This window comes from Eptatretus burgeri, chromosome 2 (genome assembly GCF_056783735.1).
Source record: "Eptatretus burgeri isolate ZD-2024b chromosome 2, Ebu_testis_v1, whole genome shotgun sequence".
In the NCBI taxonomy this organism is placed as follows: domain Eukaryota; kingdom Metazoa; phylum Chordata; class Myxini; order Myxiniformes; family Myxinidae; genus Eptatretus; species Eptatretus burgeri.
Genome location: NC_140962.1, coordinates 88267577 through 88294469, shown reverse-complemented (window position 1 = coordinate 88294469; position 26893 = coordinate 88267577). Strand labels below are relative to the sequence as shown.

The window sequence follows — 26893 nt, the reverse complement described above, 5'->3', positions numbered from 1 at the left end:
TTATAAAATATAACGAGGATACAAAAATTGGAGTAAAGGTGTATTTTCTTATTTTGAGAGAGTTTTCAGAAGATAAAAGGTTTGTTATTGGCTGGTTGATTTTCCTAAGTTTGTTAGGAGTAAGCATAACTCTTACAAGATGACTGACGTGGGCAATTATGAACCTGGAAATCTGTACGAGAGTCAAGTTGCTTTGTCATTGTCTTTTTTGTAATTCAGAAATAAATGTCATGGAATTTGTGTGTTGTCGATAAATCATGAAGGAACAAAAATATACAAGTGGGAGAAAATGAGAGACAACTTGCTGATTTTTCCATGAAAATTAAATGTTTCACTGAATATATTTCCATCGCCTGTAAATATTAAATGCAATTATTGCCCCCCCCCCCCCAACGGGGTATCTAACTCGACTGTGGTCTTGCATTTTGGGTGTTGTCAGTCCATCTCCCGAGTCAGTGCATCTATCTGGAGTCTCTACTCGAAAGTAACTCGACGCATTTCTTTTATACCCGGCACACATATGCAAAAATATTTGGGTATGAGGCAAGTTAAATGATTTCGGGATTTTGGAATTAATATTTTTGCAGGACAGTGCACAATTGTATCTCCTTGTGGGAACCATTATTTATTTATATACAGGTTACCATCGGCATGAGCAAAACGGACATTTAACTAGAAGGGCATTCGGTAGAGCACATACCTCTGCCCTGCAATGCCTGATCCACGAGAACATAACGGGCCAAATACATTTTTGAAATATCATGCTATATCTCGTTTTGGCTCGAGCTCTCGATGGTGAGGAATCACTTTAAAGATTAAATAATTCTCGTATCCAGATCCGGATTCGGATGTTCACCAATTTCAAATCAATTCGCCCTTGTCACAAACCTAATCTGTCAATGAAGTTTCCTGCGAATCCGTCCACAACTTTTTGAGAAATCATGATATCAGTTTAGCCCCATCTCTTAATGGTGAAGAATCACTTAAAAAATTATAGTAGCCGGATCCAGATCCGAATCTTCACCAAAAAGGAATCAGTTCATCCTTGTTAAACAACAAACCTGACCACCAAATATTATCCGGATCTGTCCAACACTTTTTGAGATATCCTGCACACAATCAGACAGACAGACAAACCAATGAAAAATTACTCATGGAGTGACAGACAACTTGGCAAAACAGCACAAAGTAGAATGGCGCTTGGAAGAGCGCGTACATCTGCCAGGTGGAACAGTTCACGTTTTGTATCCCACTTATGGGCTGGATCCGAACCAAAATCCAATCTGCTTGTTCTTGTCACCTCTTCCACTCATTCACCTTGACTTGTCATAACTCGTCCACAACTTTTTGAGGCATAGTAATATACTAGTAGTAAAGCCCGGCGTTGCTCGGGCTAGCAATATAGCCTGGCGTTACCCAGGCTTTCTTGCAAATTTCCTGAATAGCTGTTAGGGTTAGGGTTAGGGTTCGCTGTTAGGGTTAGGGTTAGGGTTAGTGTTAGGGTAGCTAACCCTAACCCTAACCCTAACACTAACCCAAACCCTAACCTTAACCCTAACAGCTAACCCTAACCCTTACCCTAACACTAACCATAACCCAAACCCTAACCCAAACCCTAACAGCTTGGCGTAGCGGAGGTAAACAGCGCCCGGGGCAAAGTGGAAATTTTCGTCCCCCATAGACCTTAAACTTGAGTGGATTTGAATGGAAAACCCCATAAGCGATATCGATTTATCGATTTTTTCGAATATCGGAAGAGTTATGGAAAAAATTTATAGCCAATGACCTAAGTTGGACCAAAAGCCATAATCGTACCGAATTTGAATGGAATCAGTTGGAGTTTGTGAAAATGCATCAAAACGAATTTTGAGGGGCCTCTTAAGGAAGACAATAATATCATTAGTATATGTGCCAAAGCTTGTTTCATTTCATGCAGTAACAAAAATCTGATGGTGGAACAAAGAAAGGGGCATGCCGAAATATTAATATAGATTTACTTTTTGGCCCTATTTATCAATCCTCAAAATTAGGCCTGTTTTGACATTTTGACCTGAAAATTAATTGGAAGTTGAATTCAATGACCTGACATGAAAATGCTCTTCCAATTTCAAGTGAAACGGATTAAAATTGAGGATTTTAGAAAACTTGGCCCAAATTGGCCTTTTGGCCTATTTTGACCTTTTGGCCTATCTTCACCTCAAAATTAATTGGTGTTTGAATTCAAAGATCTGATATGCAAATGCTCTTCAAATTTCAAGTTAATTGGATTAAAATTGAGGATTTTAGAAATTCAGCCGATGCTGTTTGTTGCAGTTACAACCTTTTGATTGGAACAACCTATTGGTTTGTTGCCTTTTGGTCTATGTTGACCTTTTCGCTGATGGTGATCACAAAAAAATAATATGTGGTTAAATTCAGTGACCTGATATGTAAATCCTCTTCAAATTTCAAGGTAATTGGAAGGAAATTGAGGATTTTAGAAATTTGGCCGATGTTGAGCTTTACGTCTATGTTCACCTTTTGGCCTATATTTACCTCAAAATTAAGAGGGGGTTGAATTTGATGACCTGACATTAAAATGCTCTTCAAATTTCAAGTCAATTGGATGAAAAATGAGGATTTTAGAAATTTGGCCAAATTTGGCCTTTTGGTCAAAGTTGACCTCAAAATTAATAGGTGGTTGAGTTCAGCTCCATCATATGCAAAAGCTCTTCAATTTTCAAGTCAATCGGATTAAAATTGAAGATTTTAGAAATTTGGCTTACGTTGACTTTTGGTCAATGATGACTTCAAAATTAATATGTGGTTGAGTTCAGCTCCATCATATGCAAATGGTCTTCAAATTTCAAATCAATCGGATGAAATTGACAATTTTATAAACAATTAAAAAAATTGGCCCATTTTGGGTTGACCCTTTAGGGATATGTTGACTTTTGACCGATGATAACCTCAAAGGTAATATGTGCTTGAACTCAGTGACCTGAAATGCAAGTCGTGTTCCAATTTCAAGTCAATTGGATGAAATTTGAGGATTAAAAAAATTTGGTTCCAATTGGCCCATTGCCCAATTTACATTCTTTGTCGACATAATTTTGTGAAACTTGAATGTGGAAGCGTCGCAAGGTCGGTGACATTAATCCAAAATTCAGAATGATCATTTGAGCGGTTTGGGCTGGAGACGAGCGTACAGACAAACACACAAACACACGAACAAACAAATGGAGACGATCAACATACTTGTCCCAAAAATGTTTTTGAACGTACCCGGTGAAAACGTAACCTCCACCTTCAGTAACGGAGGTAAATATTTACTTATTTATATTCACTTTTATTTTCAATCTCCATCAACAGACAAACTTAGAATGTAATTATTTGAAGGCGGTGAAGCCGCTTCAATATTTGGTGATGTCCTTCCTTCTGTCCGTACGTCCGTCCATCTAAAATGAAGAAGAAGAGCCTTTCTATCTCACCGCATTCAATTATAATGGTGTCTAAAGTACAATTATTATGGGTTCCAAAGGGTTTTTTTGTATTTGTATACCTTGTCGAGGCTCGTATGAGAGCGAACACATAATGCACAGCAAGGGGGGCATGAGACAAGAGGGGCGGGAGTGGGAAGGGCAAAACAGTGAGGAACAGAGACATTGGGAGATCGATGGAAGGGAGAGGTATGGGTCGGGGAACATAACGCAAGATGGAAATAACAGGGACTTTCAAGAAGGAAAGCAGGGAATTTGAAGGAGGTGGGTTTGGGGGGCATTAACGGGGGTAGAAAAGATCGAGGATTTGCATGGGGGACAATAAGAGGTGGTGGTGAACAGCTGTTTTGAAAACCTGGAGGGAAGAATGGGATTGAACAGAATGAGGGAGTTTATTCCAAAGGCGGGAAAAAAGAGGAATGAAAGAGTGAAGGTGAGCAGTGATTTGTGATTTTGGTAGTTTTACCAGAAGGGGGTTTTTGGTGGACCTTGAGCGCCCTGCGGAAATATGGTGGGGACAAATCGCAGAGAGAGAAAGGGGGGCATGGCGGGAGAGGAGACAGTAGAAGACAGAAATACCACCGACCTGCCTGTGGTGAGAGAGTGAGAGGCCCAAAGACTCAGCCTCATCGCGGGAGATACAAATGATCCAAAATGCCTTGGTTTCCACAGTGTGAAGCTGAGAAAAGTGAGAGGCAGGAGCACCAGCCAAGGGAGGAGAGCAGTACTCCACCAGGCTGCAGAGGAAAGCTTTGTTTGTGATCAGGAGCTCAGGTGGGCCGATGAAGGACTTTACACGACGGAGGATTCCCCCCTTTAACTTTAACTCCACACAGCAAAATTACTAAAACAACAGGGGCTATGACATTTTATGTCATTTTTACTTATTTTTCAAAGGAACAACCTACTCATATCTTGATTTTGAAAGAATGACACTTAAATCGTACCTGTATCCCCTATCATTTGAAAGTTCATTGGAGCTCAACTGGGCTCAGGAAGGAAAAACTGGAAATTTGGAAATAGGAGTTGGGGAAGTAGGTGAAGTAAGAAGAGTGGGAAAAAATCATGGTTTTGGATTGCGGATTATCCAAGACTGTCATGAACAGCTGCCTTGAAGACCTGGAGTAAGGAATGGGATTGAAGAGAATGTGGAAGTTGGTTACACAGGTGGGAAAAAAAAGAGGAAGAAATGAATGGACGGGCGCATTGATCCTGGATTTGGGTATTTTTTACCAGAAGAGAGTAGATGGTGGACCGTGTGAGCCATGAAGAAACTTGGTGGGGGGGGGGGTACAAAGCGCAGAAAGAGCAGAGGGCGCAAGACCAGAAAGGAGGCGGTAGAAGACAGAACACCAACCTGTCTGCAATGGTGAAGTGATAAGCCCATCTACTCAGCTTCAGCATGGGAGATTGCCTTAATCTTGAAGGCCTTGGTTTCCACAGCATTAAGCAGAGTAAGGTGTGAGAAAGGGGCACCAACCCTGAGGGGACAGCAGCACTACATCAAGCTGTGGGTGAAGGTCTTTTTGGTGGAAAGGAGTTCAGGTGTGCCAATGAAGGACTTTGTATGATGGAGGACGCCAAGTCGGCGGATTGTTAACTCTGAACCTCCTGAAGAGGATTGTTAAAAAAGTCGATAGGAGGTTTTGCCAGACAGTCCTTTCGGAAAGAAATCATGAGAGTGTGAGATTTGTTCGGATAAATAGACATCGTCCAAGTGTTTGACCAGGTTTTGATTTTTTTCCCCAGGTCTGAAGAGAGGGAAAAGGCTGCAACCTGCCGTTTTGAAGGATGTGCAGTGGCGTAGCTAGGGTTTGTGGCGCCTGGGGTGAAAGGTCAATAATAGTGCCCCAAAGGCACTGGCAAAGTCAGGAATTTCTATTGGGGGGCCATATGGAAGAGCACTAAGCTTCTGCTCTGGGATCAGCAGCAGATCACAGGAAGCTGTTCAAAATGAGAATAAATTTAGATTTAGTCATGATCTACTGAGTTGATTAGGCCAATGAACTACGAAGAATCAGGAAGAATTCTCCTGATAATGAGAATTAAAAATAATGCAGCGGTAGCTCATTAACCCACCCCCCCCCCAAACCCCTCTGTATATAATATCCATCCATCGATTGGGATCATACTCTGTGCAGAGCGTTGGTGCTGCCCCAGGGGTCTGGCTTGGCTACTCGGCACAATCCTGGATGGGTCACCACTCCAACACAGGACACCAGCAAGCTGGTACTCATTTTGCCAACCTCAGAAGGATGACAGGCAGAGCTATCCCACCTGGTATTAATTCAACAGTCGAGTGAGATTTGAACTCAGGATTCTGGGATCCCAAGCCCACCATCTTCACCATAAAGCCAACACCAGGCAGACATAATATCCTTGGTTTATTAATTAATTTGGAATGCTTGTTTCCAAGATGTTGCATGTATTGTTTTATTTATGACGAACATTTTTCATCGTCTTTCATGTGATCATTTCTTTAATCAAATTGAGGAGTCATAACAAGAGTATGTTTTCCAGAAATAACTTAATTTATTCATCAATTAAAAATAATGCAGCGGTAGTCCATTAAAACCCCCAGCCCCATTTTTTACGAATACTTATACTTTGAACTGTTGTGAAATATTATCCATACTCGAACCTTTTCTCAAACACGAACACATTCTGTAAACTTTCCGAGCACAGCTGAAAAACAGGAAACCGAACAATGGGACAAAAAAACCCCTTCGTCCCACCCCCTCCCCTCCCTGTGTGTGTGTGGGGGGAAGGGTGGGGGTGGGATGAGGGGGTGTGGTGGGTCAAAGGAGGGGGTGCACAAGGGGAAGTGAAGGAGATGGGTTGGATAAATTGGTTGGAGATTGGGTGTGGCTTGCGTGGGTGTGGCTTGTGTGGTAGTCCGTTAGAATGTGTGAATTTCAATTTCAAGTGAATCGGAAGAAAATTGACAATTTTTGAATTTTGGCCAACGTTGACCTTTTGGCCTATATGGACCTCAAAAATAATTGATGGTTGATTTCAGCGACATGAAATGAAAATCCTTTTCAAATTTAAAGTCAATCGCATGAAAATTGAGGATTTTAGAAATACCACCTTAGTTGTTGACCTTGGGCCTATGTTGACCTTTTGGTCCATGTTGAACTCAAAAATAATTCACTGGTTGAATTCATTGACCTGAAGTATAAATCCTCTTCAAATTTCAAGTCAATCAGATGAAAATTGAGGATTTTAGAAATCTCACCTAAGTTGTTGACCTTGGGCCTATGTTGACCTTTTGGTATCTTTTGACCTCAAAAAATAATTGGCTGGTTGAATTCAGTGACGTGAAATATAAATCCTCTTCAAATGTCAAGTCAATCGGATGAAATTTGAGAATTTTAGAAATCTCACCGAAGTAGTTGACCTATGGCCGATGTTGGCCTTTTGACTTTTTGGCCTCAAAAACAATAGGCTTCTTTCTTATGACAAATTCTACCAGGTGGGGAAGCTTTGTGAAGCTCGCTTGAAAATTGTGACCTATATGCGACAAATAGACAGACAAACAGACAGACAGACAGACAGACAGACAGACAGACAGAACAAGAAGAAGACAATGTGCAGCGCACGATACTTGCAAAATCCATAAAACAAATTTGACCTTAAAAATAAATGCTGTTTGAATTAAATGACCAAACATGCAACGCAACTTCAAATTTCAAGTGAATCGGAAGAAAATTGACAATTTTAGAATTTTGGCCAATGTTAACCTTTTGGCAGATGTGGACCTCCAAAATAATTCACTGGTTGAGTTCAGTGACCTGAAATATAAATCCTCTTCAAATTTCAAGTCAATCGGATGAAAATTGGGATTTTAGAAACACCAACTTCATTGTTAACCTTGGGCCTATGTTGACATTTTGCTCCATGTTGATCTCAAGAATAATTGGATCGTTGAATTCAGTGACCTGAAATATAAATCCTCTTCAAATTTTAAGTCAATCAGATGAAAATTGAGGATTTTATAAATACCACCTTAGTTGTTGACCTTTGGCCTATGTTGGCCTTTTGACCTTTTAGCCTCAAAAACAATAGACTTCTTTCTTATGACAAACTCCACCATGTGGTGAAGCTTTGTGAAGATCGGTTGAAAATTGTGACCTGAAGGTGACAAACAGACAGACAGAACAAGAAGAAGATGTCGTGCAGAGCCCAATACTTGCAAATTCCACAAAACAAATTTGACCTCAAAAATGAATGTTGGTTGAATTAATTGACCAAACATGCAACTCAACTTCAAATTTCACGTGAATCGGAAGAAAATTGACAATTTTAGAATTTTGTCCAATGTTGACCTTTTCGCCCATGTGGACCTCCAAAATAATTGGGGGTTGAATTTAGTGACCTGAAGTTTACATCTTCTTCAAATTTCAAGTCAATCGGATGAAAATTGGGATTTTAGAAACACTACCTTAGTTGTTGACCTTGGGCCTATGTTGACATTTTGATCCATGTTGATCTCAAAAATAATTGGCTCTGAGTACTCCCTTCTTTCGGCGCCTGGCAATGACGTCATGCATCGCCTGGATATGGAATTGGAAGGTGAATTCAGTGTCCTGAAATATATATCCTCTTCAAATTTCAAGCAATCGGATGAAAATTGACAATTTTAGAAATGCCACCTTAGTTGTTCACTTTGGGCCTTTGTTGAGCTTTTGGTCTATGTTGACCTCAAAAATAATTATGTGGTTGAAGTCAATGATATTAAGTATAAATCCTCTTCAAATTTCAAGTCAATCGGATAAAAATTGAGGAATATATAAATCACACTGAAGTTGTTGACCTTTGACCTATGTTGACCTTTTGACATTTTTGACCTCAACAACAATATTTTTCTTCCTCATGCCAATCTCTAACATGTGGTGAAGTTTCGTGAAGATCGGTTAAAAATGGTGCCCTGAAGGTGACAGACAGACAGACAGACAGACAGACAGACAGAACAACATAGACTAACCAATATACTTGAAAAATCTTCCACTTTGCAAGTAAAAAACAAACGGAGTAAAAAGTGAGAGCTCCCTTCCTTCGGCGCCTGGCGATGACGTCATGCATCGCCGACATATGGAATTGTAAGCTGCACAATAGGGACTACATAATGCAAGGGGCAGTCTTAGAGTGTGTGACAAAGGAGAAGGAAATGAGGGTGGTCATAGATGCGAGGCATGAGGAGACAGTACAGTGATCGGAATCTATTAGTAAAGCTCGTGGGGTTTTAGGTTGCATTCACAGGGGGATAAATTACATATAAAAAGAGGTAGTTTTAAATTTGTACAGAAATTTTGTGATGCCTCATCTTAAATATTTACCACAGTTTAAGTAGCCACATCTGAGGAAGGACGTGGTTGGTTCAGCATGGAGCAACTGGTTTGATCCCAGGTGGAGCTACATTAGGTAATGATGAGCTGATGAAAAAGATTGGACTTTATTCATGATAAATGAGATGGTCATGAGGTGATATGATGGAGATGTTTAAGATAATGAAGGGTAGAGACAAAATAAGTGCATTTGAGATTTTCTGCCGAATGAACACTCTCAGGACAAGAGGTCACAGTTTAAGAGTAAACAAGAAGAGTGTTGGGACAGGAATAACACAAGCTCTTTCGCTCTGAAAGTAGTGAACGCAAGAAATGGTCTCTGGATTCCTTGCGTAACTGCATCGTAAGTGGAAATTTTTGAAATTAAGTTGGATAGGTAGCTTGAAGTATTGTGGATGGGGGAGTACGAAGACATTGGTCTGATTGCACACGCTTGATGGACGTCATGGCTTCCTCTTGCATTGAAGTTTCTTGCAATTCCTTGTAAGTTTACAGGACAGAGAAAGATACCTCATTGTGTTTCACTCTATTTCCGTGTCAATCTCAGAATGTAGTTTTTGCTTCTCACCAACTTTTTATGTTCATGATTTGTACACCTTATTCACAACATACTTAACATGAAATATAATTTTAAATTATTCTAAAACAAGCGCAACATAAAATTATTCCTCTGCAAATTTCTTTTCAATTACTAACACTATTATTTGCATGTTGTATTAAAGAGCAGGAAGTTTTATTTACATTCTTAAATTGTGTTGGGGGTGGGGTTTGGTATACGCATCTCAAGGTTTTCCTTCCCTTTGGTGGACGCATGTTGTTCATGGTGCCGGACTCAATGCGTTCTCCAACGATTACAACCAAGCTTTGAGCTTCCCGAGTCTGAACAAATGTACAGGTCAACTACCACTCAAATGGATCTTTGTCAGTTGGTGTCTGTGACTTCTGAGTGACGTTACAATGACCACATCAACAGCATAACGTTTTTGAAAGTTGTATTTCAAATAAACAGATATGAAGTCAAATGAAGAAGTTCACCATCACAAACAATGTCCAACTCCGATTCCCGTTTTAAGTTATTACCGCCACCCAGTGTCCCAGTCCTGCCGGCACAACTCACATGTATTCCTCTCATCCTTCGGGACTCTCGATCCCTCTTCTCATTGCTGTGTCCTCTCTCGCATGCTGGCCCGCTCAAGATGATTAAATAGCTCAAAGCAATTCTTTCCTCGTACACAATCTTAATGAGTTATAATCAACCTGAGTACGATCAGCTCCATGCATTAACAATCTCTCTGGACATTAACACCTCGTTCACTCAGAGTTAAATCGAACGTGGGGATGATGGAACACACAGCTCATCTCATGCCACCATCTCTCTACACCTTCCTCTCATGGATTTATATAGTATCACAGAACAATCCCGTGCTTCCAGCAAATGTGATTCTAGTCTGAACTGGAAGTTTCCTCTGAAAACATTCCAGCATCTTCACGAATCTCACCAGGCAGCTCACAGTATAATACTGCCATCGATTGTCAAAATTAGCTCATTACATCAAGCTGTATATATTACGTATACAGAACTGTGCTAAACAAAACTTATAACAGAGCATGTCACCATCAACTTTAATCGTTCATTTATATGCATTTACTAATGCTTAAATTTAGCACAACATAAAGCTTTTAACTGACAAATTGTGTCCAGAGTGTTGTCCATGTACCCATGATAATAGACATTGTACAACAATCAAAATCGTGTTCCTTTTTTTTTCATTTGACAAATTTTAAATTGTACAACATTCTTCCAAATTTTAATCCTCATATTTGTTTATGGCAATCAACTCATGCTGTCAATGTTTGAACTCTTTCTGACTCAGGACTTGTTGTGATCAACAATTGTACATTTTCTTCTGGATTTCTCCTCATTAACATTTTGAGATAAAGAGGAAATTATATAAATTTCACTGTATTTCAATTGTAGCTTTTGACAAACACCAAGTAATGTAAAACTAATCTCGTGGACCCGAAACCCGAATATTAACGGGTTGATCAAGGCCGGTGTTGTTATTCCCATGAGGTCCACAATGGCACCAAAAGTTTGGTGTCTTACAAATCTTTTGAACATAATCATGACAAGATAATTCAAAAAGCGTATCACAGACACAAACAGCTGTGTGAAACACGTATGTAATGCTTTGACATTGGCGTCTTCAGTTGATTTTCGACATTTTCGGACAATACACCAAGTTGAGTACATTACAGTGAACCCTGTTAAACCGATCACCAAGAACAAGAGTGTAATGGTGTAAGTGCTGGGAAGATAGGAATTCCCACAAGATGACTTTGCAAGAGGAAAAAATGCACATATAAAGTCAGGAATTACCACGGTTGTGTTGCAAAACACTAACTGTGTTGCAGCCGCAACAAAGCTAATGCTCAGCAACAGCCCGATTGCCCAAACTATAGTGGCAAATTTGGCAGCTCCCCCTTTGTTGGCAACCAATGCTACATAACTGTACGGCCAGAAAATAGCCCAATGTCGGTCAACATACATCATCCACGTGGTGAAAAACTGCTGAAAAAGGGAAAAATACAGACAAAACATTTGAACCAAACACTCTTTAAATGTTATGTCAAGACGGGAGGCAATAGTGCTATTAAAGAAGCTGGACACCCCCACTATCCCCCAAAATGTATCAGCAATTGAAGCTAAAGCAATGTACAACAGCATTGGGGAATTAAATCGGCGGTAGAAACAAGCTGATATCACGGCAAAGTTAAAAAAAACAGAAATTAACATTATGGCCAAAAAAAGCCAAAACATGAATCTTCCATTGTGCAGATTACTCCCTGGGATGTTCAGCTTGACCTTGAGTGGCAAGACTCCATCCTCAGTTAAATTCAGTCTTTCTGTGAACACAAGATATTTGTAATGAGATAAATATTTCATTCACACATAAAAAATATTTTTTACACGTCTTGGTAAAACTATGAGTCTTTTGAAAATAAAAACATGAAAGTGTCCCCCCACAGGGGGAAGATCGTCTCGAGAGCAGGCCCGAGCTGCTTCTCTGGTTGGCAGTGAGTGCTCCAGAAGCAGTGGGGGAAACAAAGTGGCACCTCCATATGTGGAAGAATTGTGTGGCTCAGCTGCTGGTTTGCCCAGATAGCTCAGATGGCAGGGCACAGGTCAGGTTTTTTTGAGGACCTGGCTTTTATTCCTGTTCTGGGCCTGTAATTTTTCCACATATATTTATTAACTGAATTGTATAAACAATAAAATAGAATGTCCATGCACTCTCTGTGTCTGTCTGTTTGCATAATGCTATGAGCTATAGAGTTACAGATTGAGAGATATTTCTTCATTTATCAAGAACTTGCTTTTGTCCTGTTTGTCCCATAGAGATGAAGATGGCTGTTCACTTTTGACATTCGAACACTTGTGTATACATACATACATACATACATACATACATACATACATACATACATACAGTTAAGCCAAAATTATTCATACCCTCTGAAAAATCAGAGAGTTTTGCATTTATCTCATACCTACAAGCTGGAGTGGTGGAACTTTCACTTCACCCAAGTACATTTAGTTGGCATGTACAAATCCACATATATTTTGCCTCAACATTATTAGCATAACAATAGAAATTTTAAGATTTCTGATTTATGCCTGTCCAAAATTATTCATACCCCACACCAAGTCTCAGAATTGAGGCCAATGTTTGTGATAATACACATGCTTTTGGTATTCCTAAGATTCTTTATAATGTTATGCAATTATTCCAAGATGTGTGCATACAATCTGAATGCCTTACAAATGTGGTCTATTGAATGTACACTGAGGAATGTTATAGAACAACACTCTGCTTTTGGACTATAAATTAAGGGAAGCTGATGCAATCATTCTCAGGTAATTGTCAGCATGGCAAAGAAGAAAGAAGTCAGTGAGGACCTTCGGTTGTGCATTGTGAATGCTCACAAGGAGGGGAAAGGCTACAAAGCTATTTCGAAGCAGTTCCAAGTGCCAGTTGCCACCATACAAAGCATAATTAGGAAGTACAAGGAGTTCCACACTGTAAAAAACATTGAAGGACGTGGTCAGAAGCCAAAGGTGTCACCTCGTCTGGCAAGAAAAGTATGGCGAGAGGCCAACAACAATCCACGGATCACTATTAAGGCTCTCCTGAACAACCTTAGCGAGTCTGGGACCAAAATATCAAGGCAGACACTCTGGCGGACGTTGCACAAGGGGGTCTCCATGGACGACGACCAAGAAAGACTCCACTCCTCCATCCCAGGCACAGAAAGGCTCGTATAGCCTTTGCAAAAGCTCACCTGGACAAAGATCCAAGCTTTTGGTCCTCAGTTCTGTGGTCGGATGAGATGAAAATGGAGCTTTTCGGGCACAGAGATGTTGCTTTCGTTTGGCGAAAGAAAGGTAAAGCATACAACCCTAAGAACACAGTCCCGACCATCAAGCTTGGAGGTGGGAGCATAATGCTTTGGGGATGTTTCTCAGCCAGTGGGCCCGGCAATCTCGTCAAAGTGGATGGCATCATGAAAAAGGAGCAGTACATCAATATCTTGAGGAAAACATCAAACAGTCTGCAGAGAAACTTCACCTTGGGGAGCATTGGACGTATCAGCAGGACAACGATCCAAAACACACCACCAAGTCAGTCAAGAAATGGTTCCGGGATAATTATGTAGACATTCTCGAGTGGCCAAGCCAAATCTGGACCTCAACCCAATCGAGAATCTGTGGAGGAAGCTCAAGACCAGAGTGATGGCAAGGAAACCTTCCAACCTCAAAGACCTGGAGACCTTCGTGAAGGAGGAGTGGGCCAAAATCCCTGTAGAGACATGCAAAAACCTTGTGAGCAAGTATAAAAACCACTTGGAGGCTGCAATCACAAACAGAGGCTTTTCCATTGATTACTGAATGTGACTCTGAACTGATCTAAAGGCCCTGTCGCACCTTGACGATTTATCCAGCATATGCCGACATATGAAAAATTTGTCTAAAATGCTGGCACACGTCGAATACGTTATGGGTAAGTATTGTATACATTAAGAGCACGCTGAAGCACGTTGAAGCATGCTGGCATATGTCGCAGTACGCCGAGCTCGTTGACAAATTTTAAGCAGGCTCAAAATTTTTCGACATATGCCAGCGTATGATTCACACGTTCCGCATACACTGGTCATAAGTTGTAGGCACGTTATGCGATCGTCGACGCACGTTACTTGTAAGTTACTCAGAACTTGAAACACGTCGAGGAAATGTTTAGCGTACCCGAAACTTATTTATAACCTATGAGTAACGTGCTTTGAACCTATGTGGAACGTATCTCCAACGCATATTGAAGTATGTAGACGTATTTGACGTCTTCCGGATGACCACAGAACTTACTGAACGTGTTTCTAACTTACAGCTACCGTATAATGGCATATTGGCAGCGTTTAGGGGAATTGGTATATAAAAATGGGCTTCACAGGAGGAACCCATCAGTGTTCCAGACTGCAAGTTTTTTTTTTGTTTGTTTTTTTTTTCCTTCGGCATGACGGTGATGTTGACACTTCGATATCTAGTGCGGTTTTGATTTAAATCGTTGAACGGCAGCCTATTAATGGGCTACGCCACGTGATCGTCGGTGATACACTGCCGCGCGCTATGCATAAGTTAGACTATCGTTGGGCATAGGTTGTGAACGCCGACAACACGCTAAGCATTCGTTGGTAAGTTATCTATGAGTTATCGAAACGTTCTGTGTACGTTACTAATACGTTATGCATATGTCCAACTCGTTAAGAATACGCTGAAAACTGAAAAAAAAAAAACATCAATAGTTCAGCATACGCCAGCGTTTTACGTTGGTAAAACATTTTACGTTGGTAAAACTTTTTACGTTGGTAAAACTAAAACTTATCAATTTTGATACGTTGCCATACGCTGGCTAAAACGTCAAGGTGTGACAGGGCCCTAAAGGCCCAGTCACACCTTGACATTTTATCCAGCTTTTGCCGATTTTTGAAAAATTTGTCTAAAATGCTGGCACACGTCGAATACTTTATGGGTAAGTTTTGGAAACATTGAGAGCACGCTGAAAAACACTGCCATACGCAGGGTCGGATTTAGGGCAGGGCCCACAGGGCCACGGCCCGGGGCCCCGTGCCTCCCAGGGGCCCTGCGCAAACGCAGAGATTACAAGAAATTCTGCTATTTTCCACCTTTTGTTTGTTTGTGAAAAAAATCTAGTTCGTTTGTGTAAATGGTCAGTGAATCATGAAACAAATACTCAATATCCCTGTTAATTTGGCATCTGTTCGGTTATGTTTATCATTTATTTTACATCTTTGAACTTACTTTTTTTTCTTTCCACTGATCATAAGAGCGAATCTTAAGGTATACCACAGAAATAGGTCACACGAAAAAAGTGAGGGTTTTCCCAATCCCAGCAAGCTATGCCTGTCTCGATTTCATTTTTGCAAAATTACATGCCCGCCCCTGAATCTATGTTTGCTATGTACTGTGCAGACGTAAAAGAAGATAAAAGATTCTGTAGGCTTTTAACATCTCGCAAATATAGTGTAGCAATTACCACAAAGTGTTCAATAATGCAATCATATCTGCAAAAACGACAAAAAAAAACTTTCTACATTGAGATTTGAGATGATACCATCACGTTTTGGTTTTGCGATTATTTTCTCTGTTCCGTTGTTTTCATCCATAGTGGTGTTTCTTGTATATAAACTTTTGTTACTAGTAGTTTCTGAAATACATGTTTTTACACATAAACCGTGGTTTTTTTTCTTTTGCCCAGCCTAGGTTTGTGCATTTATATATGAATACTCTTATTAGCATATATGAAGTAAGAATGGCTGCGGCCCTGAGAGGGCCCCGCGTACTTCGAGGGCCCAGGGCCCCGCAACACATAAATCCGGTCCTGGCCATACGTCGTAGTATGCTGGCTTTCATCGTTGTACTTTGCGGTTGTCCTCAAATTTTAGCATGCTTGAAATTTGTGAGACTTATGCCAGCGTATGACTCACAAGTTCCGCTACGCTGGCCATAAGTTGTCGGCACATTATGTGATCGTTGACACACGTCGACACACGTTAATTGTAAGTTAATCATAAGTCGAAACACGTCGAGGTAATGTTTAGCATACCCGAAACTTATTTCTAACCTATGAGTAACGTGTTGTAGGCACGTTACGCGATCGTTGACACACGTCGAGACACGTTACTTGTACGTTACTCATAAGTCGAAACACGTCAATGTAATGGTTTGTGTCAGTGTTCCAGACTCGTTACCATTACCCTTACCAAATAAGGTGTACCATTACCTCGACGTGTTTCGACTTATGAGTAACTTAAAAGTAACTTTTGTCGACGTGTGCCAACGATCGCATATCGTGCGTACAACTTATTCCCATCGCATGCGGAACGTGTGAGGCATACTGCAAGTACGTCATAAAATTTTTAACACGTTTAAAAGTACAAGACGTACTTCACTTAGGCCAAGGGAATGAAAGTCCTAGAATACCGTCCACCGCCCGCATGCTTCAAAAGCTGCCGCAATAATTTTCATTATTTGAAAAAATTTCATTATTTGAAAAAAAATAAACCCTTGACTCGAGTTGATCATCATTCTTCATATAAATCACCACAAACGGTGTTTTTGTTAACCATAGTCTATCCCCTTCTTGGAGCCAAGCAGAGAAATTCCGAATATGTACGAAGTTTGAAGTTCCGAAGTGATCGACCAATCACAGCGCACCTGTGACGTTCGTTACATCTCGGCGTTCCATCATGGCGGTGTCAATTTTCTTGTCGAATCGAGAAAAATAGGAGTCAAAAAGGTGAGAATTTAGTATCAGAACATGCATTTTTTAACGAAATAACATATCATATCAATTCATAAATGATCGATTACACTGTTTGCTACTTGTGTTTCAATGGATGACCAAGATTACATGAGATATTTGAAGATGTTTTCTCCGATTTCTCGGCGAATGTGCAAAGCATTTTACAGCATCATGATGAATGAACTGCTGCTGGTCGGTCATGATCGAATGAACCACTGAGCTGGCGTTGTGTTTCTTCAATGTTCTTCTCGAATGCATGTCAACAGACCGTCCGTAGTCCTACATGCCATACCTTCCCCAATACCTGCACGATTTTGTCCTATAGTCCATTGTTTTGAGCAGTCAAGTCTGTCTGAACATGTTGTGCGCATGCGCAGTCTTTCTGGCGGGATCGTACTCGGCGTTGCTAGGCAACTACACACATGCTGAGAATTTTAGCCTCTGCAGAGCAGGGTTTCTTGCATAGAAATGGCGGATTTTTGTACTTTTTCTGACATAATGAATAATGAAAAAAAAAAAGCCTCATGTATTTTTCATTTCATAAGGACGGTATTCTAGGACTTTCATTCCCTTGGCCTTACTACGGCATATGATAGCGTACTTTAGCGTTCTATTCACGTATACCAAACTTACCCATACCGTATTCGACATGCGCCAGCGTTTTTGACGCATTGTGCAGAGGTCGGCAAACGCTGGCAAGATCGCCAAGGTGTGACTGCGATGTTGACACTTCCATTTCTCTGGCGGTTATGATTTGAATCGTTGTGCGGCAGCCTTTTAATAGGCTACGCCACGTGATCGTCGGCGATATGTGCAGTGCGCTATGCATAAGTTAGACTATCGTTGGGCAGAGGTTGTGAACGCCGACAACAGGCTAAGCATTCGTTGGTATAAGTTATCTATAAGACAACGAAGCGTTCTGTGTCCATTACTAATATGTTATGCATACGACCAACTCGTTATGAATACTTCCGAATCTTTTTAAAAAAAAACATCAAAAGTTCAGCGTAAGCCAGTGGTTTACATACATTTTGATATGTTGCCATTGCTGGCTAAAACGTCAAGGTGTGACTGGGCCTTAAGCAAGGGTATGAATAATTCTGGACGTGACATTTTTTTTGTAAATCTATCAATAAAATACCCCCGAAACAATGTGTTTCTTTAAATGTCTCTTGCAGTGATTCTTTCAGCTGTTTGTCACATTCTTATGCAACTTAAGCCAGAAGAAACTCATTCCTCAAATAACACAATTCAAAATACTCCATATTTGGTAAGGGTATGAATAATTTTGGGCTTAACTATATATATATATATATATATATATATATATATATAATATATATATATATATATATATATATATATATATATGTTTTCCTGTTTGAGCTGCAGCCTCACAGGTAACCACACTTGAGAAACCAAGTTGTGTAACCTGTTTTGAAGGGTTACCCACAAATTGCTAGGGAATTTGAAATTTTATCGGGGTGAACACTGACAACTTACCTACTCTTCCTGAAGACACCCAGCTTCACATCCATCCGAGGGACAGCACACTCTATAATAATGCAACACTCTGTATGTATGCCTGGTGTTGGCTTAATGCTAAGGGTGGTGGGCTTGGGATCATAGGGTCCTGGTTCAAATCCCGCTCAGCTGTTGAATTAATACCAGGTGTGGTTAACTCGGCCTGTCATCCTTCCGGGGTTGGCAAAATGAGTGCCAGCATGCTGGTATACTGTGTTGGAGTGGTGACCCGTGCAGGATCGTGCCCAATAACCAAGGAGACTGCTTAAGCAGCACCAACACTCTGCACAGAGTATGGTCCCAATCTCCTCCTCCTCTGTATGTCGAGTACCAATCTGACAATTATTAGTCTCGTTCATAATCAAATCCAGACAGGACAGCGCAAAGAGAATATGGTTCCTTCTGTACCACCCCATCTATATACCTGATCTTGCCATTTGCTGATGGATGGTATTTTTTGTTGTAATTGTAATTGAATTGTAATTTTTTGTTGTAGGAAACGGTTGTAACTTTCTTCATCACATATTTGGATGGGCCAGATAGTGTTCTCATCTGATCCCCTCGATCATTGTGTGCGGAACTCAAGTTAAAATTCCCTATGCCAACCTTATTTTCCTTATTGATTAACATCCTTGCAATTCCTATAAAAGTACACTAATATCAATTAAATTATTTGTCTTACTTGTGATATATGTACAAGCTCCACTCTGAGCCTCAGATCAATTAATAAATTATATAAAACAAGACGAGTCAGCAATTCTGTTTCAGGTATTTCAAGAAAATCCCAATTCAAGTTCATGCATTATTCTCCAAATGAAGAACAATGGTTATTTTTACTCGTGAAGAAAAAAAGCATAATTTAGTGTTGAGCTTTAATAGATGTGATTAACAGACTTTGTTGTTCTCACTGCCACTCGCTGGTTGTTCAATAATCCCAATGTACACTAGAGGGAGAGTGCACACTTGGGAGAGTGCAAAACCTCCGCCGCCAATACTGCTGGGTCACTCAAGTGAACCTTATATCTTATTCATTAAATATGATGTCAATAGTGCTGACAGAGTTATAGTTCTTGTCTCCAACATTTTTTTTTTTGGGGGGTGGAAATCACTTAAAACATGTGGAAATGCATGTTAGCAACGAAAATATAGCCAAATATAGCAACGAAAAAAAGGAAATCGAAGTTTTGTTGAAAAAAAGTTGCAAAAATTTTTTTTTCTCAAGCAATTTTTTTGGGGGGGTTGGAAATCACTTAAAACATGTAGAAATGCAAAAAAACAATTTTCTCTAAAAAAATTGGGGGGGGTAACAATTTTTTGGGGGGGGGTTGGAAATCACTTAAAACATGTACAAATACAAAAAAAAATTCTCTAACAATTTTTTTTGGGGGGGGGGACCAAGTCCAAAATTTAATGGCATGATCCTTGGACCATACCTTACCCCCCCCCCCCCACCAAGTTTCGTCGAAATCCGTCGAGGAGTTTTTCCGTAATACTGTTCACAAACAAACACACAAACAAACAGAAAGGGGTGAAAACAGTAACCTCCATCCATCTTCGAAGATGACGGAGGTTAAAAATATCGACACACTACGTCCAGGAAGCATCTCTGGATAATAAAGAAAGTACAATAAATTTTGGCCACCTTTCATACAAATGAAAAGGCTTTTAATCAAGGTATTCAACTATTCTCATATACTTTTTGGAAATTTGGGAAATAAATATCGAAAGTAAAATAAACAAGGTGAAGAAAAATTTATCATTTGGGATACACCAACCTCATTAGGTTTGCATTTCCCAGTTCATGGTTTCGGTTCTTGTGTCGTTTGGCTTCACCATTCAATCAATAAACCTCAACATGAAATTAATTTTAGTGTGTATTCAAGGTTTTGTGTATTCCCGCGAAATATAGCAACGACTTAAAACGAGCGCAGTGGTTTATTTTCGGGAGAAGTGCACACGCCATCGAGGGTTTGCGTAATTGATGGATGTATCCAAAATAGGTTGGAGAACCTCTCCACCAACATGAATCAAGATTCAAGGTGATTTATTACCTCTGCCACTGAAGGTGAAGGGGGGTATGTTTTCACCCCTTTCTGTCTGTTTGTGTGTTTGCTTGTTTGTTTGTTTGCGTGCAGGATATCTCAAAAGGTTGTCGACGAATCCGGATGAAATTGTGTGGACAGGTTCAGTGTGTGACAAGGACGAACTCATTAGATTTTGGTGAAGATCCGGATCCGGATCCGGCTACTAGAATTTGTAATGTGATTCTTCACCATTGAGAGAGAGGACCAAAAACAATATAAAGTACAATGTCTCAGAAAGTTGTGAACCGATTCGGATGAAACTTGGTGGACGTGTTGGGTGTCTGACAAGGAAAAATTGATTCGATTTTGGTGAAGATCTGAATCTGGATCTGGATAAGATAATTATTTAATTTTTAAAGTGATTCTTCACCTTTGAGAGATCGGGCTAAAAACTATGTGTCGCATGATATTTCAAAAATGTATTGGGCTCGATAAATTCTCGTGGATCAGGAATTACATAGTGGAGATATGTATGCACTCTACCAAGTGCCCTTCTAGTTGTCCAGATTGTAAAGCATAGAAATTCGACATCCACTGGCAATTCAGTAACCAGATATCTTAAGCATAATAATAGCAAGGCATCAGGGATCAGGCTGCATAATTACAGGAGTGTACACTGCATCAAAGCCTTTTGCATTGTCATTGAAAATATGGATCGTATTTCGTACAAGTAAATACGAAGAGCTTGGAACAGGAATAAACAATTTGGCTCATTTTGCCTGCGATGTATCAACACCACAATAATTCAATCTCTCAGTTTATGGATTTACATTCACTGGGGGGGGGGGGGGAGTGTGTGGAGGAGGACAGTGGGAGAGTGCACAGGTGTGTATTTGATTATTTTTCGGTTTGAAACTTGACCTGAAAATCTTCAAACTTAGGTGAATGGGGTTTTACCTTGAGGGATGAACAAACGTCGAAAGCCCATTCACCATTTAACTAGACCCTCAAAGAGGCAACACGACCACTGCATATTAACATACAATTGCACATCCAAAATCTACCTACCAGTCCTGTCAATGTCCACCTTCCCCTCTATCCACAATGTTTAAATGGGGGATCTTTAACTAAATGTGATATAACCAGTAATCTATTCAGGGCATTTAATTGCATGGCAGATACATAAACATGTCCCCGATCAATCCTTGCCACGTATCCATGAATGCTTGATCCACAGGGATGACATTTTTCTGACAATTAATTGAACAGTATCTTTTGTTTTTCATGAAGCGCAAGGTGCGATTTACAATTATTGATCCCATGAATTAACAATTAGACAAAATTGAAACTATTTCTGGAGCAGGATTACACTAAATGCAAGGAACCTCAACATTGATTTAAATCGACTTCAAAACAAAAGCGATAAACTATTACTGCTTCTTTGTAACTGCTTTACTCAGCTTAACTGATGAGCGAAACAAATTTAATATCTCTTGCTCAATGTTATGCAATTTATGACTGGGAGTAAGATGAAATTTTCTACATTTATATCTTCTTCAACAATAATATTCGACCAGTTCAGTTAACCTCTTTAGTTTAGTTGAACCATATTGGTACATATTTCCTTTCAGGACTGCTGTGTTTTCTCCTACATTACATACCAGTTGGGATATCTGGCATTGCCCGTTGCTATTGCAATTCTATTCGCATTTTGAAAAAAATCAAATTTTTTATTTATTATTTGTGGGGCCCTAAATCACTTCCCAACACCCACTAATGAATGGGGTCAGGGATCATTTAATATTTCCTTTCAAGTAACTATCATAAAGCTGAGGAACTTTAGAATGATTAAAAAAGATTTTAATCAAACTCTTCTTTCAAATGTTTCATAAATTGTTTGGCCTAAACACTCCCGGCACTCATTGATAAACCTCTGAATGTTTGACAAAATTCCCCATTTGGCCATCTCGAAGAAAAATGGCAAAACACACAAACATCTCTCTTATAGTTGTAGATACTGGAAACTGCTCTTCAGGGCATTCCCAAAATGATCTCTTTCCTGAAATAAGATGACATTCAAAGAGAAAATCAGATATATAATAATGCATGGGAACGTAAAATGGAAACGCTATGAGATTACATTCCCGAACGTCGTGCAGAACTTATTTAATCTGTCTCCCTCATAAAACTGTAAAAATTAACTGATTTTTTTGTTTGCTCAAGAAACGTCACACGCCATGCTGCCAACTTTCACTTGCATTGTCCCATTAAAGTATATGTCAAGCTTTTCCTCGAGAGCTTCCTTAAATAGAGACATTATAGATTTATTATACCTGTGCAAAGTGTAATATATTTGTAAGATCTGATGAAGATTCCTTCTTGAAATACATTTTACCTATTTACCTTGAGAAAATGAAAACGAGGTTCTCTTGACCAGCATACTTCAGCGTTCTTTGTTTCGATTCAACCATTTATAAAGAGAACAAGATCCCAAAGGATTGTTTTGTCCAGCAATATTATTGTGACGTTTGTAGCTGAGGGAGATCCAAACAGAGGGTAATTAAGCTTTTGGGATCTTGGAACTGTTATCATTTGGCTTGAAAAGAAAAATGTAAAGAACCTGATCAGCTATAAATCATTGCAAGATTATTGTGCTCTCACTTTTATATGAATAAATTTATTGACTGAAAATAGTGTTGTTGCAGCCATCGGGTCCTTCCAGTAGCCTGATATTAATCCTGGCAGACTGTGTCAAAGTGGCCACAATGGCCAACTGATTTGTTTGCCCCAGATCGGATCATAGGTCTATCCACCCCATACCAAATCGAGTGGGTCAACCGAGCCAGTCGATGCATAATGCTGATCTCTACCATGTGCCTGATTCCAATTAATGGCCGAGCAAAGCCGGTGAATGCACGGCACGATCTTGTGGGAGCTAATCACCCATACCAGATTAGCCCTCCAACAGATATGCCAATTGCAATTGCGATCATAATCACTCAAATTCACTCCTTGACCAAGAGGATTTAATGATGAACAAGAGCGGTACTCGGTAGACCACATACCTCTATCAGGCTGAAAAGTTTGTGTTTTGTTGCCCACTGATAGGCCAAATCTGTACCCAGACCTTAACCAAAATCTAATCAGCTTGTTGTTCTCACCTACCCACTCATCCACCAAGTTTTGTCATAATTCGTCCACAACTTTTTGAGATGTCATGCTACATATCATTTTTAGCGCATCACTCAATTGTGAAGAATCACTTAGAAACCAAAAAATAACTCTCGTATCCGGATCCGGATCGAAACTAAAATCGAAGCAGTTCATCCTCGTCACATATTCAAGCTGCCCACCAAGTTTTGTCCGAATCCATCCATACCCTTTTGAGATATTGTGCTACGTATAGTTTTTGGCCATTGCTCTCAATCGGGAAGAATCACTTTAAAAATTATAGTATCCGGATCGGATCTGGATCTTCACCAAAATGTGATCAGTTTGTCCATGTGACACATTCAAACTGTGCACCAAGTTTCGTCCAAATTCACTGAGAACTTTTTTTGAGATATGCTGCTCACAATCTAGCAGACAAACAAAGGTGTGAACATAACGTCCGTCCACCTTGGGTGGTGGACTTCTGGATTCCACCGTCATTGGATTTTGGATTGCATTTGGACTTTTGGAACAGAGGTGGACGGTGATTCCACGGTCAAAAACAAGTCTCAAGAGTCTCAGTATTTTGAAGATCAGTGGGATTTTGAAGAAACTATTAGAGACAAAATTAGTGATGGAAACACTTTTGGGGGAATTATGGAGGCGTCGCATTTTGAGGCTTTTGCGAGCAATTCAGATGAAGATGGTGACAATGGAGGTGTTAGTGAAGACGAAAACACCGGTTGCATGTTTACTACAGATTGGTGAGTTTCGTTTTTCCGTTCAATTTACTGCTTATAAGGGATTTAGTGTTAATTGATTAATCAGTTATATTGCACCAGCAGAAATAACCGTCATCACCTGACAGCCCATACCGCACAGACACACTCAAATATCGCCAACAAAATGGGCAACAGATTATTTGTGCCACCATTGTAGGCTGACCAGGTGTCCTGTATGTAAAGGGATCATCCAGTTTTCATACATTCCTGGAACGCCATTTGTGTCTGTCGTCATGCCGCGTCGTATCCACCGTCGTGTCCATGTTGTGTCATGCTATGTTGTGCCGTGTCCGAGCTGTGTTGCAACCCACCATTGTATTTGTGCCAAGTCCATGCAGTGCTGTATCCATTCTGTATTGTGTCCCATTGTCGTGTCCGTGCTGTTGTTTTCTCTGCTGAGAAATTAACATTTTAAAGGGAGGCGGCCTCTTTGTAATGGGCTATCCCCTTTTTTTGTATACCTTGTCAAGGCTCGTATGAGAGCTAACACACAACACACAACAAGGGGAGCATGAGACAAGAGGGGCGGGAGTGGGAGGGACAAAACAGTGGGGAACAGACAGGAGATCTGTGGAAGGGAGAGGGGTGGGACGGGGTACATGGGGAATAGAAGATGGACATTACAGGGACTTTCATGGAGGAAAGCAGGGGAATTTAAGGAAGTGGGCTTGAGTGGATTATCGGGGTAGAAAAGATCGAGGATTTGGATGGGGGATGATAAGAGGTGGTGGTGAACAGCTGTTGTGAAAGCCTGGAGGGAAGAATGGGAAAGAATAGAGTGAGGAAGTTTCTTCCAAAGGCGGGAAAAAAGAGGAATGAAAGAGTGAAGGTGAGCAGTGATTCGTGATTTTGGTAGTTTTACCAGAAGGGGGTTGTTGGCGGACCTTGAGCGCCCTGTGTAAATGTGGTGGGGACAAATCACAGAGAGAGCAGGGGGGCAAGGCTGGAGAGGAGACGGTAGAAGACAGAAAGACCACCGACCAACCTGCAGTGATTGGGTGAGAGGCCCAAAGACTCATCATCATTGCGGGAGATGCCTATGATCCTAAATGCCCTGGTTTCTACAGCGTGAAGCCGAGAAAGATGGGAGGCAGGAACACCAGCCCAGAGGGGAGAGCAGTACTCCATCAGGCTACGGACAAAAGCTTTGTAAGTGGTCAGGAGGGCCGAGGAAGGACTTTGCACGACGGAGGATTCCCAGTCGGCGACTGACTTTGGAAGCGAGGTTTGAAATGTGACTTTCCCAGGAAAGGTCATGGCAGATAGTGAGACCCAGAAGCTTGAAAGAAAAGACTTCTTCCAGAGGATTGTTGAGAAAATGGATGGGAGGGTTTTCTAAACGGTCCTTTCGAAGAGACATAGTGAGAGTGTGAGATTTTTTTGGATTGAAAGACATGTTCCACGTGTTGGACCAGTTTGTGATTTTATCCAGATCTGCAGAGAGCGAAGAAGCTGCTGCTTGCTGGTCTGAGGGATGACCAATGGTACGGCAGAGAGTGGAGTCATCAGCAAAGTGATATAGAGGATTTTCCAGAGAGTCGGAGAGATCATTGATGAAAACCAGAAAAAGAACAGGGCCCAGAATGCCACCTTGAGGAACTTCAGCCTGAACAGGAAGGGGGGATGAAATAACTCCATTTAGGGCCACACGTTGACTGCGACAGGAGAGGAAGTTTGCGAGCCATGAGTGCAAATGGCCTTGGATACCATGGGAAGAGAGTTTGGTGAGTCAGGCAGGGTGCCAGACTGTGTCAAAAGCACGTGATAGGTCCAGGGATACGGCTCGGATTTCCTGTCTGGCATTGAGGACCTCCATCCATTGATGGGAGAGCAGAAGCAGCATATCCAGGGTAGAGTGACCTGAGTAGGGTGAATATACTGGTTCTGACTCACTTTTCCCCATGTAAATGAATGGGGGATTTTCAGCGATTCATTTTTTTTTCCCTAAAAATAAACCCCCTTTTTATCCCAAGGTATATTTATTTGTCTCCCCTTTTAACCTGGGGACACTTTTTTCAAATTACCCATGCAATAAGATAAAGATTTGTTCAAGTACTAAAGTGGTAATGTGATTTGTTAAAGGTGATTCGAAAGAAATATCTGAAACGTCTAAGCCTTGGGACACTATTTATCAAATAACCGATGCATATTGTTTAGCTCACTCATTGAACCGAGAAAGATTTGTTCATTCTCAAATTCCTTCAATAGTTTAATTTTCTTTGCACAATAATCCCCATCTAAAATATTGAAAAACAAAACATTTGAATCTTTATATTTTTAAGATACCCCTTTTGTGCTATTACGAAATGATAAACTTCTCTTAATGATCTCATCTGGCCACCGCCCGAGTTGCAAATCATTTTTGTACATAAACCACACCATAAAAAAAGTTTTGTTTAAAATGTTTTCAGTTCGTGTCATGAAAATGAGGAAGTGTTTTTTTTTGACACTGTCGTGCTGTGTGAATGAGGAAGTGTTTTTGGACAGTCATGCTGTGAAAAAATAGGAACTATTCTCTGAGACAAGGCCTCGTGTTTCTATTTTATCTCAGAACACGAACAGGCTTTTAAACATGTTTAATCAAAACCATTTTAAGGTATTTTAAGTATGTTTTAAAAATGATTCATACAATTTGAGAATATATCGCCCAGTTATTTTCCAAGCTGTCTCGCCCGAAGCGTCATTTCCTGTGGCCACACCCAATGA

At 40.4% G+C, this 26893-nt stretch overlaps 1 protein-coding gene across 3 annotated transcripts; it reads right to left on the bottom strand.

Annotated features, from left to right (window-relative positions):
• Positions 1-9852: 9852 nt before the first annotated feature.
• Positions 9853-17905, bottom strand: LOC147032519 (olfactory receptor 7D2-like). Of its 3 annotated transcripts, none has more exons than XR_015055193.1 (2): positions 16816-16931; positions 9853-11734 (listed from the first exon to the last, which is right to left on the bottom strand). XR_015055193.1 is itself a non-coding variant. In XM_085870232.1 (2 exons), exons 1-2 carry the CDS (start codon positions 17534-17536, stop codon positions 10698-10700), a joined length of 1227 nt encoding a protein of 408 aa, XP_085726358.1. In that variant the 5' UTR covers positions 17537-17905; the 3' UTR covers positions 9853-10697. The 3 variants fall into 3 exon arrangements, 1 of the variants encoding a protein (XP_085726358.1); XR_015055192.1 differs by lacking the exon at positions 16816-16931 and adding an exon at positions 16350-16528; XM_085870232.1 differs by lacking the exon at positions 16816-16931 and adding an exon at positions 17347-17905.
• Positions 17906-26893: the final 8988 nt, after the last annotated feature.

Excerpts from the sequence above, each read along its gene's own strand:
- LOC147032519 (XM_085870232.1), bottom strand. The coding sequence starts at position 17,536 with ATGCATAGCGCACTGCACATATCGCCGACGATCACGTGGCGTAGCCTA. Across the intron at positions 11,735-17,346 it reads GCTGGCGCATGTCGAATACG|AAAGACTGAATTTAACTGAG; the intron begins GTATGGGTAAGT and ends TTGTGTTCACAG.